At 38.6% G+C, this 14,810-nt stretch overlaps 1 protein-coding gene across 1 annotated transcript; it reads left to right on the top strand.

Moving 5' to 3' along the window:
• Nucleotides 1-97: 97 nt before the first annotated feature.
• LOC127947129 (proton myo-inositol cotransporter-like) lies at nucleotides 98-10,812 on the top strand. The gene is made up of 11 exons (XM_052544119.1): nucleotides 98-263; nucleotides 1,228-1,710; nucleotides 1,789-1,948; nucleotides 2,346-2,551; nucleotides 2,800-2,908; nucleotides 5,235-5,398; nucleotides 5,490-5,610; nucleotides 6,198-6,323; nucleotides 8,361-8,479; nucleotides 8,569-8,721; nucleotides 10,160-10,812. The coding sequence occupies exons 2-11, from the start codon at nucleotides 1,254-1,256 to the stop codon at nucleotides 10,372-10,374; spliced, it is 1,830 nt and encodes a 609-aa protein (XP_052400079.1). The 5' UTR covers nucleotides 98-263; nucleotides 1,228-1,253; the 3' UTR covers nucleotides 10,375-10,812.
• Nucleotides 10,813-14,810: the final 3,998 nt, after the last annotated feature.

The raw sequence follows: 14,810 nt of genomic DNA, 5'->3' as shown, positions 1-14,810 counted from the left end.
GCCATATTTATGCAAAGCAGAACATGAGTTATGATAGAGTAAAGACTGATATGACTGGGCTGTAGTTCCCGATTTCACTCTCGGCGGTGAAAAGAAGAAATCTCGGTCATGCACGAGGCTGAAGATCGGCGCTGCGTTATGAATCATATGACTGCAACAATTCACAAACTTCCTGTTTGAGCACAACAGAGTGAAAGCAAGAAGAAAAGGGAGGACGTCTCAGTCCTAGACAAAGCAAAGGCACAGAGGAAAGCGTCTTGCTGGTAGGTTACAAGAGGAGAACGAAAATATATCTATTTGAAGCTACTCACGTGCAAATGTATGCGAGACACGATTGTTGTTCATTTTTAAAACGCGTTAGCTATTGCTAACTGTAGATGTCTGTGGACATAGAGGAAGTTGTGCATTTTCATGTTTTATGAAACAATGTTGAAAGAATATGAATATAAAAATAAAATAAGTTTTCAGAAGCATTCATCTAAACGTACAATGTTTTTCGCGACACTTTTTAATTTCGATGTATTTTGTTGTAGCTATAATGCATGCGTACGAAGTGAGATATCGCTGCGTTAACAGTCGATGAAACATTTTACACTGTACAACACACAAAATGAGGCGATTTCGCTAGCTTGAGGCATAGAGCCTCTTTTAGATTTGGGATTTGGGATTTGTGATGTAGACCCGAAAAGTGTAATTCATTTCGGAAAATCGGTTCGTTTGAATAGCTCTCTTCAGCGAACCGAATCCGAAATTGATTCACTGATTCACTGAACTCATTAAACAGAAATCCGCCATGTGGCACTTAAACGTGTGTCTGTACGTTACAATACAATTAAATCCACCACTATATCTTAAATGCTTTGTATAAATAATGACAAACGAGTGATACACAAACAAAATTGCCAATAGGCTCAGCTGAGTCATTAGATAGAACCGATTCAAATGAACAATTCGCCCGCGAATCACTTCTTGTAGAATGTGTTGTTAAATTAACCTAAGTTAGTGTTTGTATGATATTTTCCACTAAATCAGATTTATTTTTCTGTACAGTGCATGTGTTATATCAAATCACTATATGTTGAAAGATTTAGCATATAACCTCCAGTATTTGATTTGCAGATGGTTTGAAGTGTGTGCAATGCCAACATAGTCAAGCTGGGTTGGGTTACGTGGCTTTTGTTAATGTTGATCATCTGATGATCACAAGGTGTTTCCTTTGTGATTTAGGAAACAATGTGCACAAGCTGTGGAGAATGGAAGAGCTGATAGGAGACCGGAGAGTTGAGGACGAGAGGAGCTTGATAAGGACGCCGTCTGATGTCCAGGCCAGCGACCGAGAACATCACTCGTCCACGCGTCAGACCCGCTCTGTCCAGCGCGGCTCGCCATGTTTCGTCTACACCCTGGCGTTCTTCTCGGCTCTGGGTGGGTTCCTGTTTGGCTATGACACAGGAGTGGTGTCTGGAGCCATGCTGCTGCTCAAGAGGGAGATGAACCTCAGCTCTTTATGGCAGGAGCTGCTGGTGTCCATCACTGTTGGCGCTGCGGCCGTTTCCTCTCTGGCTGGAGGGTATCTCAATGGACTTTACGGCCGGAGAATCTGTATACTGCTCGCTAGCTTCATCTTCTCTGCTGGAGGAATCATCCTGAGCGTCGCACCCAACAAAGAGGTTCTTCTGTGTGGGAGGCTCACGGTTGGGCTCGGCATAGGTAACTCATATACGGTGTGTGTAAAACTGTTTGAATTCAGTTTGTGTGCCTTATCGGTTTTTATGTCTTGTGTTTAAGGGATTGCATCTATGACCGTGCCGGTCTACATCGCTGAGGTTTCACCTTCTGAACTCCGAGGTCAGCTGGTCACCATTAACACCCTGTTTATCACCGGTGGGCAGTTCATAGCTAGCGTGGTGGACGGGGTCTTTAGCTACCTCCCCCATGATGGCTGGAGGTGAGGACAGTTTTACCTGCATAAAAACAGTTTCAATCTTCTTTTTCAAAATTTTATTTTATCGACTGGTATATTTTTGCTGCAACCCAATAAGTAAAATAATTTATTACAAATAAATTAATAATTCAATAATTTATTTTTCAATAAAATATATGCAAATAATATTTAATAGTCGATACTAATACAAAATATATAAAAAAATGAATCCAGTGGCTCATGCTTAACTTATATCTAAATATAAAGCAAAACATTTATATAAAACTACAAATCAAAAAAAAAATAGACATATTCAGACATTCTGCAGGAAAGGCGGAGAATGTGAATGTGAGATAAAAATGAGGTACAGGTGTGGTTCATAAGGAGCTGGTTTTTTCATCATTTTTGTGTCGGTGTATAGGTATATGTTGGGCTTGTCAGTTGTTCCTGCTGCGCTGCAGTTCCTGGGGTTCCTCTTCCTCCCGGAGAGTCCTCGCTGGCTCCTGCAGAAAGGAGATACCCAGAATGCTCGACTGGTGCTCAGTCGGATCCGTGGCGGTGTAAATGTGGATGAGGAGTATGAGAGCATTCGGAGCAGCATTGAGGAGGAGAAGATTGATGCTGGTGGTGAGATCATGCAGACGTCACAACACACACACACACAGTGCTGAGTTCAGGGTTTCCACCATCACGGAAAACAAAAAAATTAACCTGAAGTTAGACTTAGGCTTTAATGTCTTTTTGTAAGGAAATTTATCAGTAGTGAACCAGAATCATATATACAAGTTATATTAAAAACCCTAATGAAGTAATCGAAAATGAGTTTGTCAAAAATGTGTGAACTCTTTGTGTAATTTTGATTGATGGATGTCCAGAGGGTCCAGTGTTGTGGCGTATCCTGACGTTCGCTCCAGCACGGCGTGCTCTGATCGTGGGTTGTGGCCTACAGATGTTCCAGCAGCTCTCAGGAATCAATACAGTCATGTAGGTCTCCAGAACACATGTGACTTTATCAGCACTTTATCCATATGACTCAAACTTAGAATAATAATCGTAACGATAAGCAGGGCTGTAAATTCTCAGATTTCCGGCGTGCAGCGTTTGGCTGCGAAAAATAAATAAAATCCTAGATAAAAAAAAAAAGGAAATCTTGTTCATTATCACTTTCGAGTCCATGAGTTAGTCTACCGATGGTATGAGAGGAGCAGCTTTCACTCTCAACCAAACTAACATTACTAGCCAATCAGAATGTTTTCCTTTTACAAATATGAGACGGGCATCATAGTATACTCAGAGTAATCATGTCATCTCCATAAGAACCATATGATTGCCAGAACAAATTAACTTAATAATAATAATAATTAGTAACTTAATTTGCCAGCGAAGACTGTATTTGTAAAAGGGGCAACACTCTTCCTTTGTATATGCTGTGAATTTGAATTAACGTTCGTCTAGATTTCATCTAGATTTATCTCACTAGATTTGTAACATAAATCATGTATAAAACTTTGCCAACATAGGAGAATTCATCAACCTATGTCTGAATATGGCATGTATTGTACATCACGATTTCAAAATAAAAGCCTTTTGCCTGTGGCCAAATATTAAGATTTAAAGGATTCAAACATTGTTTAATCAGGCTGTAAAGTTAAACGTCACCAGGTTGTTGGCGCCTTCTGCAGGTATTTGTTTTAATACATAATGTGCCATGTACTTAATGTAATTTTTTTTTTTTTACCAATTATTATTGCCTCATTGTTAGTTTATATATAAATAGTCATACTAAAGCCTGGTTTTCACTTAGCTTACTAAAAAATGTCAGATTACTCAATTGTCCAAATAATCTGTAGATTACTTGATTACCTAAATAATCATTAGATACAGTCCTAAATTAGTTAAAATATTTTTTAATACAACTGCTTTTTACTTTTTGTAATTAAAAGACAGATATTTTGTCATTGAAAATTTCTTACAAATAGTATTCAAATATTGCCTTGTTCTACTGAACCAAGTATCTGTATTTTGTCTCATCTCATTAGCTAAGTGTAGTGTTACACAGTGTCGATAAACAGTGATATAGCTCATAATTTTCCAAGTGTATGATGCAGCTTTCAGGGCAACCATCTATTTATGAAAAAGAAAATCAGTTTGAATAAAGAAAGGGATAACTTTGCCATAGTATCCTTTCAAATGTTAAAGTTGCCACAGTCACTGCATGCTTTGCATGTGCTGCCCCCGGAAAAAAGTTCAGGCTCAGGGGTTTTTTTTTGCTTTTACTCCTGGATAAGTATATTAGCGTTCACAACACCACAAAAACAACGTTCTGTTCATTATTAAGTGTGTGCTGTCATTTTGTTGTTTGCCATTTTTAATACTCAATCCCTTTAAAGTCAGGTGGACTCTAATTGGCTGTCAATATTTTTTATCATTCATCAATTTGAAAAATAGCTCTCAAAGTGATTCCAAAGCTAGCTTGCATCTGTGGCGATATTGTTATTGCTGTGATGTGGACTTTGCTGTTCTCATAACATTAGAATGATAACTACAACTTCTTAGTTATTGTTTAAGATGCACCAATGTATCAGCCATCAGTATTTATCAGATATTTTTTTATTTATTTATTTAATTTAATGCCATCACAATAAACTAGCTAAAATACCTTACTGCATGTACTTTAGAACTTTGCTAATGTAAAGCATCATCAAAATAAAATGTTTTAATGATAAAAGTTAAATAAGTGGGCAAGTGACATATACAGTATATCGGTATCTTAAGTGTACAACTGTTGTTTGTTAAAGATGGTATCAGCATCGGTTGAGAGTGCATCCCCGGTTAACGTTGTTGTTTTTGTGATCTTTATCGTACTTGCTGTGATTTTAAGACTACAGTTTATTTCAGAATTAAATGCAATGTTTTTATTTTACAATTCTGACTTTATTCTCGCAATTTAAAAAAAATAAATAAAAAAAATAAGTCCGAATTGTGAGAGAAAAGTCACAATTACCTTGACTTTTTATTCCGTGGTGGAAACAAAAACAGAATTGTGAGATGTAAACTTATTCTTACAATTCTGACTTTTTTTTTTAATTAGAGTTTTCAGAAATGTAACCCTTTTCTTAAAGTATGTGAAACAACAAACAACAGTGTAATCTTTCGAAATGAGTGTGTATACTATCTACATTGTAATACATAGTCCACACTGTGGAAACGGCATCATTAATGTGGTAGCATTCAGTTTTGAACATTACCTTGGACTCACAAGGGTACTGTCTATTTGAAGGGAATCAAATGATCTCTCTGAACACTGCAGGTACTACAGCGCCACCATCCTGCAGATGTCTGGAGTACAGAATGATCAGATGGCCATCTGGCTGGCTTCTGCCACAGCCTTCACCAACTTCCTGTTTACTCTATTAGGCGTGTGGCTCGTGGATAGGGTGGGCCGCAGGAAGCTGACTCTGGGCAGCATACTAGGTGATGATTCGGACACAGCCATGAACACAGGTGCTCACTAACAGACTGAAGTATGTAGTGCTGTAATGGCCGTGTGCTGTGAATCACTCAGGTACTGCTGCAAGTCTGATGGTGCTCGCTGCGGGTTTCCTGCTTACGGCTCAGGCCTCTCCACCCGTGACCTTTCACCCCAATGACCCCTCCCTCCACAACTCCACCTGCATCACATATGGGTGAGTTTTGCCTTTTAGTAGTCTAGATTGACCTATGTATTTTTACCAGAATAAGGACTATGCAAATAAGAAAAAATAAAATAAAATAAAAATACTATACAATATATTTGAAGATAACTTCAGAATATTAAAGTATATGCAAATATAAAAGTAGTTAGAGTGTATAAGAGACTCAATATCATCTAAAATAGGCTGAGGAGCTCTTCTGGCTTTTTTTGTTTCTGTGGAAACAGCAAGGGATTATGGGAAGTGTAGTTATTTAGCAGTAGTTACACTATTAATCAGTAACTCACACTTACTCGTGGTTCTTACCGAAGCTTAAAGAGATGAAAATGTTATGAAATTATACAGTAGTTTTAGGGTATTGGTGTGAACTATCTCTTTAACAATCTCTGAGCTGTGATTTTAAAAGGTTTGTTCATAACTGTTTACTTAAATGAATCTCTCTGTGGAAAAATGAATGGGATTATGTACTTCAGGAGTCTGACAGTCGCGCTCCATAAACTCTGGATCTTGACTGAGCTACTCGATGTATATAAATCTAGTGCACAAGTGTGACTGAGTTTGTTTCTGTCTCTACGCTGAAGGTTCTGTGAATCCTGCATGTTGAATCCAGATTGTGGTTTCTGTTATGGGAAGAATGGCACAGTGGTGATTGAGTCCTCATGTTTGCCTGTGGATGTGGCCAACACTGGGGCGGCTGCAGCGGGCAGGTAATACATCTATAGATATCTCTGCTCTTGTGAATAGAAGTGCACTTAATTGTATTGAATGTGCATTTGTAGTATACTTCAAATTTTTAACTTGCAGGTAGGGCTGCACGATAATGATTAAATCCTAATTGTCGATTCTTCACTTGAAATTGTGATTATTAATTGCAATTATCACATTTTACACTCAATGATGTTTATACCAATGTTTGAAGCAACTGCATTCCATATTTTTATAGGAAAATGAACAAGTTGAAAACTTTTATTGCTTCTCTAAAGCATTAAGCCTCAAATGTTAAAGGGGGGGTGAAATACTCGTTTCACTCAATATCCTGTTAATCTTGAGTACCTATAGAGTAGTACTGCATCCTTCATAACTCCAAAAAGTCTTTAGTTTTTTTATATTCATAAGAGAAAGATAGTGTGTACCGATTTTTCCCGTAAAACACGACCGGCAGGAGGCGTGACGTGTGGGCGGAGCTAAAGAATCACGAGCGTGAGTAGGCTTTTGTGTTGAGAGCGTTTGGAAGCTGTGACATTATCGTGAGGAAAAAAACAACCAAAACAAACCATGGCTAACAGTCAGATTCAGCCGTATATTTATGATCCAGAATCAGATCCCGAGGCTGAAACTGAACGAGAGCAGCAGCAGCAGCAACGTCTCGCTCCGAGCGGGGCTCGAACCCGGGTCTCTGGCATGGGAGGGGACGCACTAACAAGGAGGCAGAGATATTTTAAGCAGTTTTACTCACTGCCTGCGGTTCCAACACACGATCGTGACCCTTTTTCCTTGGGATTGCATCATCCTTAAGAAATAAACGATACTCAAATCCGTCGTCAAACTGGGCCTTGTTTGTGAAGTGAAGTGACATTGACATTCAGCCAAGTATGGTGACCCATACTCAGAATTTGTGCTCGATGCCTTGCTCAAGGGCACCTAAGTCGTGGTATTGAAGGTGGAGAGAGAACTGTACATGCACTCCCCCCACCCACAATTCCGTCCGGCCCGAGACTAGAACCCACAACCCTTCGATTGCAAGTCCAACCCTCTAACCATTAGGTCACGACTTCCCTGTAATATATCAGTATATTACTGATATATTACAGGGAAGTAAAACAAGCATATTGTAAAACAAGCATCTTCGAAATGCAGGGAACAAACACAAACACTTGCACAACTCTGTTGATGCTCTGTAAAAATAAACTCCATCCACTGGTCCCTTAATGCTGTTTTTTTTGGTAATCTGTGCAGGGTTGTCTTGCCCTGGCAACCAAAAACACACTTCTTTTGTGACATTTGGCGACGCTCTCGCTCTGATCAGTGAAGTCTGTTGTGCTCTCAGTGCTCTGCTATACGGGAGCGCGCGCTCTTTCAGGAGAGGTGTCCTTAAGACCCATAGAAGGAAGTTCCGCTCCATCTAACGTCACACAGAGCCATACTCGAAAAAAACTTTCCGAAACTTGTGACAAACCGGAAGGAGTATTTTTGGAACAGAAATACTCCTTCAAATGTACAACTTAATTTTTGAAACTTTGTCCATGTTTAGCATGGGAATCCAACTCTTTATCAGTGTAAACAACTCAGTATGCATGAAATAGCATCCCCCCCCCCCCCTTTAACTATACAGGTGCTGGTCATACAATTAGAATATCATCAAAAAGTTGATTTATTTCACATTTCTCACAGACTGATATATTTCAAATGTTTATTAAATATTCAGCCAATATTAAAATATTGAGATAATGAATTTGTGACTTTCCTTAGTTGTCAGTTATAATCATCAAAATTAAAAGAAATAAATATTTGAAATATGTCAGTCTGTGTGTAATGCATGAATCTAATATACAAGTTTCACTTTTTGAATGGAATTAGTGAAATCAACTTTTTTTTTTTTGAGGTACCAATTTCAACCACTAGCTGACAGTTAATAAGAAATGTGTTTTTTTTTAATGCAAAAGTGCACTTCTTTGCTTATGATTTATAAATATAATGTTAACCTAAATGTTCCATTAAGTCTCATCTTGTTCTTGTTCATTGAGGTGTTCCAATGGCACACAAGAGAGTTTAGGTGTATTCTGGGCCTATAACTATTGCCCAACATCTTACTCCTGGATTGTTCTGCTGGGTCTCATTCTGTATCTGGCCTTCTTTGCCCCAGGTGAGAGTTCACTCAGTTCACCGGAGCTTAAAGTAACTGTTACTGACCTTAAAGCTTGATGTCTGATGTGAGCTTGTGTGTTGGAGCAGGTATGGGTCCAATGCCGTGGACGGTGAACTCTGAGATCTATCCGCTTTGGGCTCGGAGCACAGGGAACGCCTGCTCTGCTGGAGTCAACTGGATCTGTAATGTCCTTGTGTCCCTGACCTTCCTCCATGTGGCCCAGTTCCTGACATACTACGGTACAACACAGCACACACACACACAACCCTGATCACCATAACAGTATTTACTGTACAGACTCCCAGTGGTTTGTACTCACTAGGCCAGAGACGTCAAACTCAATACCTGGATTACGGGATCTCTGCAGAGTTTTGTTCCAACCCTGCTCCAACACACATACCGTTGCCTGGTGGTTAGAGAGCTTTGACTCCTGACCCTAGGGTTGTGGACTTGATTTCAGATCAGATGTGTTAGAGTTTGGGTTGATGCAGTTGCAAGGTGGTTCTGGGAAGCTATGCATTCAATAGGGTGTTACAGTGTGTAGTATGTCACCATGCAGTTTTCTGGATTGTTTTTGGTGGTTACTTGTATGTTTTGTGCTTAATGTATGTTGTTACTGTATGTGGTTGCTGGGTTGGTTGGGATGGTTGCTTGAATGATCTTGGTGGATGCTAGGGCATTATTTTGTCGGTGCTAGGGTGTCCTGGGTGTTTGTCGGGCAATATCGAAGGTTGTTAGGTGTTCTGAGTGTTTTTGAACGTGGTGTTATACAGTTGCTACTGTAGGTTGTTGAGTTGAGTAGCTGTGCATTATATAAGGTGTTGGGGTTGTTCCTATAGTGTTGCTTAACAGTTGACGGGGTTCTAGTTAGGTGGTTCTTTAATTTTGTTTGGATAAAAGTGTCTGCTAAATGATTAAATGTAAATCTAAGTGTACTGAGTGGTTGAGAGGGTGTTGCTAGAGGTTGCTACAGCGTTCGGGTTGTTGCTTTGGGGTTGATAGAGGGATATAGGTACTGTTAATGGTTGATAAGGTGATCTCATAGTTTTTAGTTTTCAGATTACTTTGGTTATTTCAAATATGAAATTTAATTGTAAGCGTAGTGAACAGTTTTTAAGAATTGGATGTTTCACCATTCAAAGAGATGGGAGTTGCACTTGCATCCCCGAGAGGTGTTTCAAAGATGGCCGCCGAGTGACATGACTTGTCTTAAATGGACTTTGGTTCTAGTTGGAAAGTGTTTTATGTACATTGATATTCAGTTTGTAGAGTTTTGGGTCTGGGTGGTTCAGTTTCAGTTCTGCGTGGGTTGACTGCATGTTTTTATTGGTTGATAATAATAAGTTGTTGCTACAGTGTTCGAGTGGTAGCATTTGGGTCATTGGTTCTGATACTAGGTGGGAAGCTACTAATGTGTTTTGAGCATGTTGTCATTCAGTTCTTAGGTTTTTCTGAGTAGTTGCTATGCACCTGATGGGATGTTTGGGTGGTTGCTAGCGTTGTTAGCATTGTTTTGGGGTTAATATGGAACTGTATTTGGTTGTTCATGGATTTATAACCATAGCACAAATGGTGAGTACAATCTACAAGTCTACATGTATATGTAAACTATTGCCAAAATGTGTATAATGATGTATAATGATTATTTATTTCAGTGTGAATGTCTCTTTTGCCCAGGTGCGTTCTTCCTGTACTCCGGCCTGGCTCTGCTGGGCTTCGTGTTTGTGGTGGGCTGTCTGCCGGAGACCAAGGGTCTGCGTCTGGAGGAGATCGAGCCTTTGTTCGGGAGACAGCTGTGCAGCTGTGGAGCCGGCGGCACTCCCAGCGTTCACTACACCCGGGTAAACGGAGGAAACTACCGCTCTGAAGAAGACCTGACTGATGATGAATAGATACTGATGAAGATGATTCATGGTGCGAGGGGTGCTGTGGTTCCCATTCCAGAGATTCAACGTTCTAGTTGACTCGTTCCAAAAACGTAAACGTGTCAATTTAATTATGTTGATGCTTGATAAGCACATGAGATATTTCTGCGGTGATTGTATTTGCACATGTACAGATGAGTAGTGTTCGAGACAAACGTGTTGTTTGCTTAAGTAAAGGCTCATGAGATCAGGAAGTGAGATTGCTATCCAAATAAGTGCTCTGGAGTGCGACCCATGTGCATACACTTTATTATACTATTGGGAGACAGAGCAAACAGAGTTTGTTCTTTTCAAGGTGTACAGAGCTGTACGTTCATCTTCTAGAACTTCTGTTACTAACCTCCGAATGAATGTTTTACACAAAAGTGAAAATAATCTCATGATTAAAACTCCTTAAAACCTTAACTTTTCTTTTTTTCTTTAAAGCCCTTGTGCTCACATTAAGATTCCTTTTAGACACACGCTGTCTGACCCTGGAAGTACAGGAATAATTCACCCACAAATTCTGCCCCCCTCATATCATTCCAAACGTGTGTGTGTGTGTGTTTGCTTGTTTTTATAGGGATTGTTTTTTTCATCATTTACTCACCTCGGGTCATTCCAAACCTGTATGTGAAGATGTTTTGAAGAATGTTGGTAATCAAATGGTTTTGGTTCCCATTGACTCCCATAAAATACTGTGGAAGACAATGGGACTCAAAACTGTTTAGTTACCTACATTCTTATAAATGGTGTGTGTGTGTGAGAGAGAGAGAGAGAGAGAGAGCAAAAGAGAGAGTAAATAATGACAGAAGTTTAATTTTTTGGTGAACTACGCCTTTAAGGATCTTCACATTTTGCTTCCATACAGTGACAAAAACAAAACAAAAAAAGCAACAAACTGCTGATAAATAATGGCAGAGTTGTGGCTGAACTATTCCTTCAGGTGGACTTGTGATGTGGTTTGAGGATGCGGGCTCGTGGTGGTGGAGACTGATGATGATCTGGTATTGTTGAATGAAGCTGGCAGTGTTTGATGTTTTAGCCCCGTGTGGAGTTGGGAGCTCTGCACTGTGCCACTTTGGAACCAGAGAGCAGAATTTCCTACATATCAGTGAGTATCCGTGATCTCAAGAGTGTGGCTTTTACAGATTACATAACGCTTTATTATGCGTTTTCATTTTTATAAACTGGGGAACAAGTTAAAATAATTTTTCTGCTGTAACTGATAGATTTTAGTAGAGCTTCAGTCTACTTTGTGTTGTGTGGAGAAAAAACAACTAATTTTTTTAAATGCTAAATGATATTATTAAATCTATTTTTCTGCTGCAGTTGCAGTAATGATGACCTTGTATGTGGACTTGAAGATTCATTTTATGGAAATAATCAAACTGTAGAATCGTGATGATTTTACATTATAAAGCAGCTTTGTTTTGTGATGTGTTTTCTACTTATTTGGTAGTTTTGATATCTTTTTCTCTGGCACTACACTCTAAACATTTATGAACCTAATGATACAGATATTATAATTAAGACGAACAATTATTAGAGAATGTTTTACAAAATTAAAATAACCTTTCTACTTAAATATATCATGTTTAATTCAGTGCATTAGTTGATGTTTCTCTGTAATTAGTGGAATCCTACACTATTTGTTTTTCCAGTGTACTGTTCTCATCACTTCTGTTCTCAGTATCAAACGGTCAATCATTGAGCCAGTTCAGTCACAATGTTTAGATGTTGTTCCTGAGAAGACTATGAAGCTGAAATTGCTGCTGATAACTGTGCAATGCTGTGTTTGTAGATTTTCAGATGAATAAAGTTTCTGAAGCCGGTTGTGTAAGTCTCTTGTAGAGTTGTCTCGGCTCCGTCTGGCTGAAACCTGTTCAGTCTTGTCCCAAACTGACCCTCTTTGACCTCTTACCCCTCATTTAGACCAGAGCTGGACACTGGTCCACCACCCTCTCATTCAGTATTCTCTGTTCATTTTATTAGATTTTGCTTAAAATCACCTTAATTTCATACTAGGCCTATTTTATGTCCACTTTTACATTTATATATTTAGCACGAGACAGTTGTGGCCATAAATATCGGCACCCTTGGTAAATCTGATCAAAGAAGGCTGTGAAAATTCATCTGCATTGTTAATCCTTTTGATCTTTAATTTAAAAATTCACAAAAGTGTATCCTTTCATTGGATAATAAGAATTTAAAATGGTTGGAAATATCCTTATGAAATAAAGGTTTTTCTCAAATACTCGTTGGACAATAATTGGCACCCCTAGAAATTCTCATGAGTAAAATATCTCTGAAGTATATTCCCAGTCATATTCACAATTTTGAGCACTCCAGCATAAACATGAAATTATCCAGCCATTGCTTCCTGTTTCACAGAAATATAAAGTGGAGGGAAAACAAAGCCCAAATTCCCTTAATCATCCATCACAATCAGAAAAACCAAAGAATATATTTCTGATGTGCAGCAAAATATAATTGAGCTTCACAAATTGGTGAAGTGGCTTTAAGAAAAGAGCTAGAGCAGTGACAATTCCCATTTCCACCATCAGGACAATAATTAAGAATTTTCAATCAACAGAAAATGTTGCGAAAGTGCCTGGAAGAGGACGTGTGTCTATATCGTCCTAATGCATGGTGAGGAGGTCAGTTTGAGTGGCTAAAGACTCTCCAAGGATCACAGATGGAGAACTGCAGAAAATAGTTGAATCTCGAGTTCAGAAAACCTTAAAAAGAATGGCATATTAATTTATCAGACACGACTGGAACTTTAAATGGGACTGGCTTCTATGATCAGATGAAACTAAAAATGAGCTTTTTAGCAGTAAACACTCAAGATGGGTTTGGTGAACACAGATTATTTAATGTAATTATTAAATGTACCCGATGTGTACAATGAAATATACAGCTTTATTTTTGATGTTGTGGGCCTATATTTCTGCTGGAAGTCCTGGACATCTTGTTTAGACACATGACATCATGGATTCTATCAAATACCAACAAATCAAAAAGTGACTGACTCTGTTAGAAATCTTATAATGGGCCATGTTTGGATCTTCCAACCGTACAATAATCCAAACACAAACCTCAAAAACAACACAGAAATGGGTCAATGAGCACAAAACCAAAGCTTCTGCTATAGCCATTCCAGTCCTCTGACCTGAACCCTACAGAAAATGAGTGGGGTGAACTTAAGAGGAGAAGCACCAACATGGAGCTGGGAATCTGAAGGGTCTGGAGTGATTCAGGATGAAGGAATGGTCTCTGATCTCTTGTGAGGAGTTCTCTAACCTTATCAGATATTATAGGAGAACATTTAGACCTGTTAAACTGGCAAATGGAGGTTTCAAAAAGTATTGAATAAAAGGGTGCTGTTAATTGTGGCCAATGTGTATTAATATAATAATAAGTAGTAATAGTAATATTTCCCCCCATTTTAAATTCATATTATCCAATGAAAGGATATAAATTTATGATTTTTTTAAATAAAAGATCAAAAGGATTAACAATGCAGATGAATTTTCACAGCCGCCTTTGATCATATTTATCAAGGGTGCCAATATTTTTGGCATGGCTGTATATGAGACAGTACATGCCTCACAAGAGCAAGAACAAAAACAATTCATCAAGCAGCCAGTAATATGCCATGTTTACTAGATGGGGAGCAAGTGTGCAGTGTATTGATAGAAAGCGTCCTGTGTCCTGTACTTGAGTGTGTGCCTCTGGTAATGTGAGAGCGAGTAACTGGACACTGCAGTTTGGCCGGAGGTCAAGACACTGGAGCTCCAGTGCTGAACTGTTTCACCTCTGTTACCAGCACTGTTCTGCACTCACACTCAGTTCAAGTGGAAAGTGCATCGAGTTAAAGGAAATTATGGAATGAAACTGTGACAGCATGAGAACTCATATACGCTCCCCCAGACCCACGTACTGTAGAAAGATTTCCCCAGCAGCCTGTAAGATGTGTGCTAATGTTCAAATTGAAATGGAGATTACATAAACCAATGCTATTTCATTGAAATGTTTGAATGCATTCACCCTGGCTCAGAAAACAGATGAATTCACAAGAGCATTACCGGGTGAGAGCGCACAACACCACTGCATCAGATCCATAATGAGCAACACATTTAGACATATAACATAAACAATGTGGTATTATTATTATTATTATTATTTTGGGTAAACCTTTTTAATAAAATGCATTATAAAAGTAGTTTTAATGCATTAATTATGACTTTGTTAATTAATGCTCCTTATAATGCATTGTATGAATTCATGAATAATTGTATTCACAGTTTTTTGTTATAATTACAGTTTATCTATATAATGCATTAAGACACACGCAGAAACTTTAAGTACAGTTATTTATGAAAATATATAATGTTTTACAACCTCATTATGATTAACTT

The sequence above is a fragment of the Carassius gibelio genome, chromosome A25, assembly GCF_023724105.1.
Source record: "Carassius gibelio isolate Cgi1373 ecotype wild population from Czech Republic chromosome A25, carGib1.2-hapl.c, whole genome shotgun sequence".
In the NCBI taxonomy this organism is placed as follows: domain Eukaryota; kingdom Metazoa; phylum Chordata; class Actinopteri; order Cypriniformes; family Cyprinidae; genus Carassius; species Carassius gibelio.
This window is presented reverse-complemented; position numbering and strand designations above follow the sequence as displayed.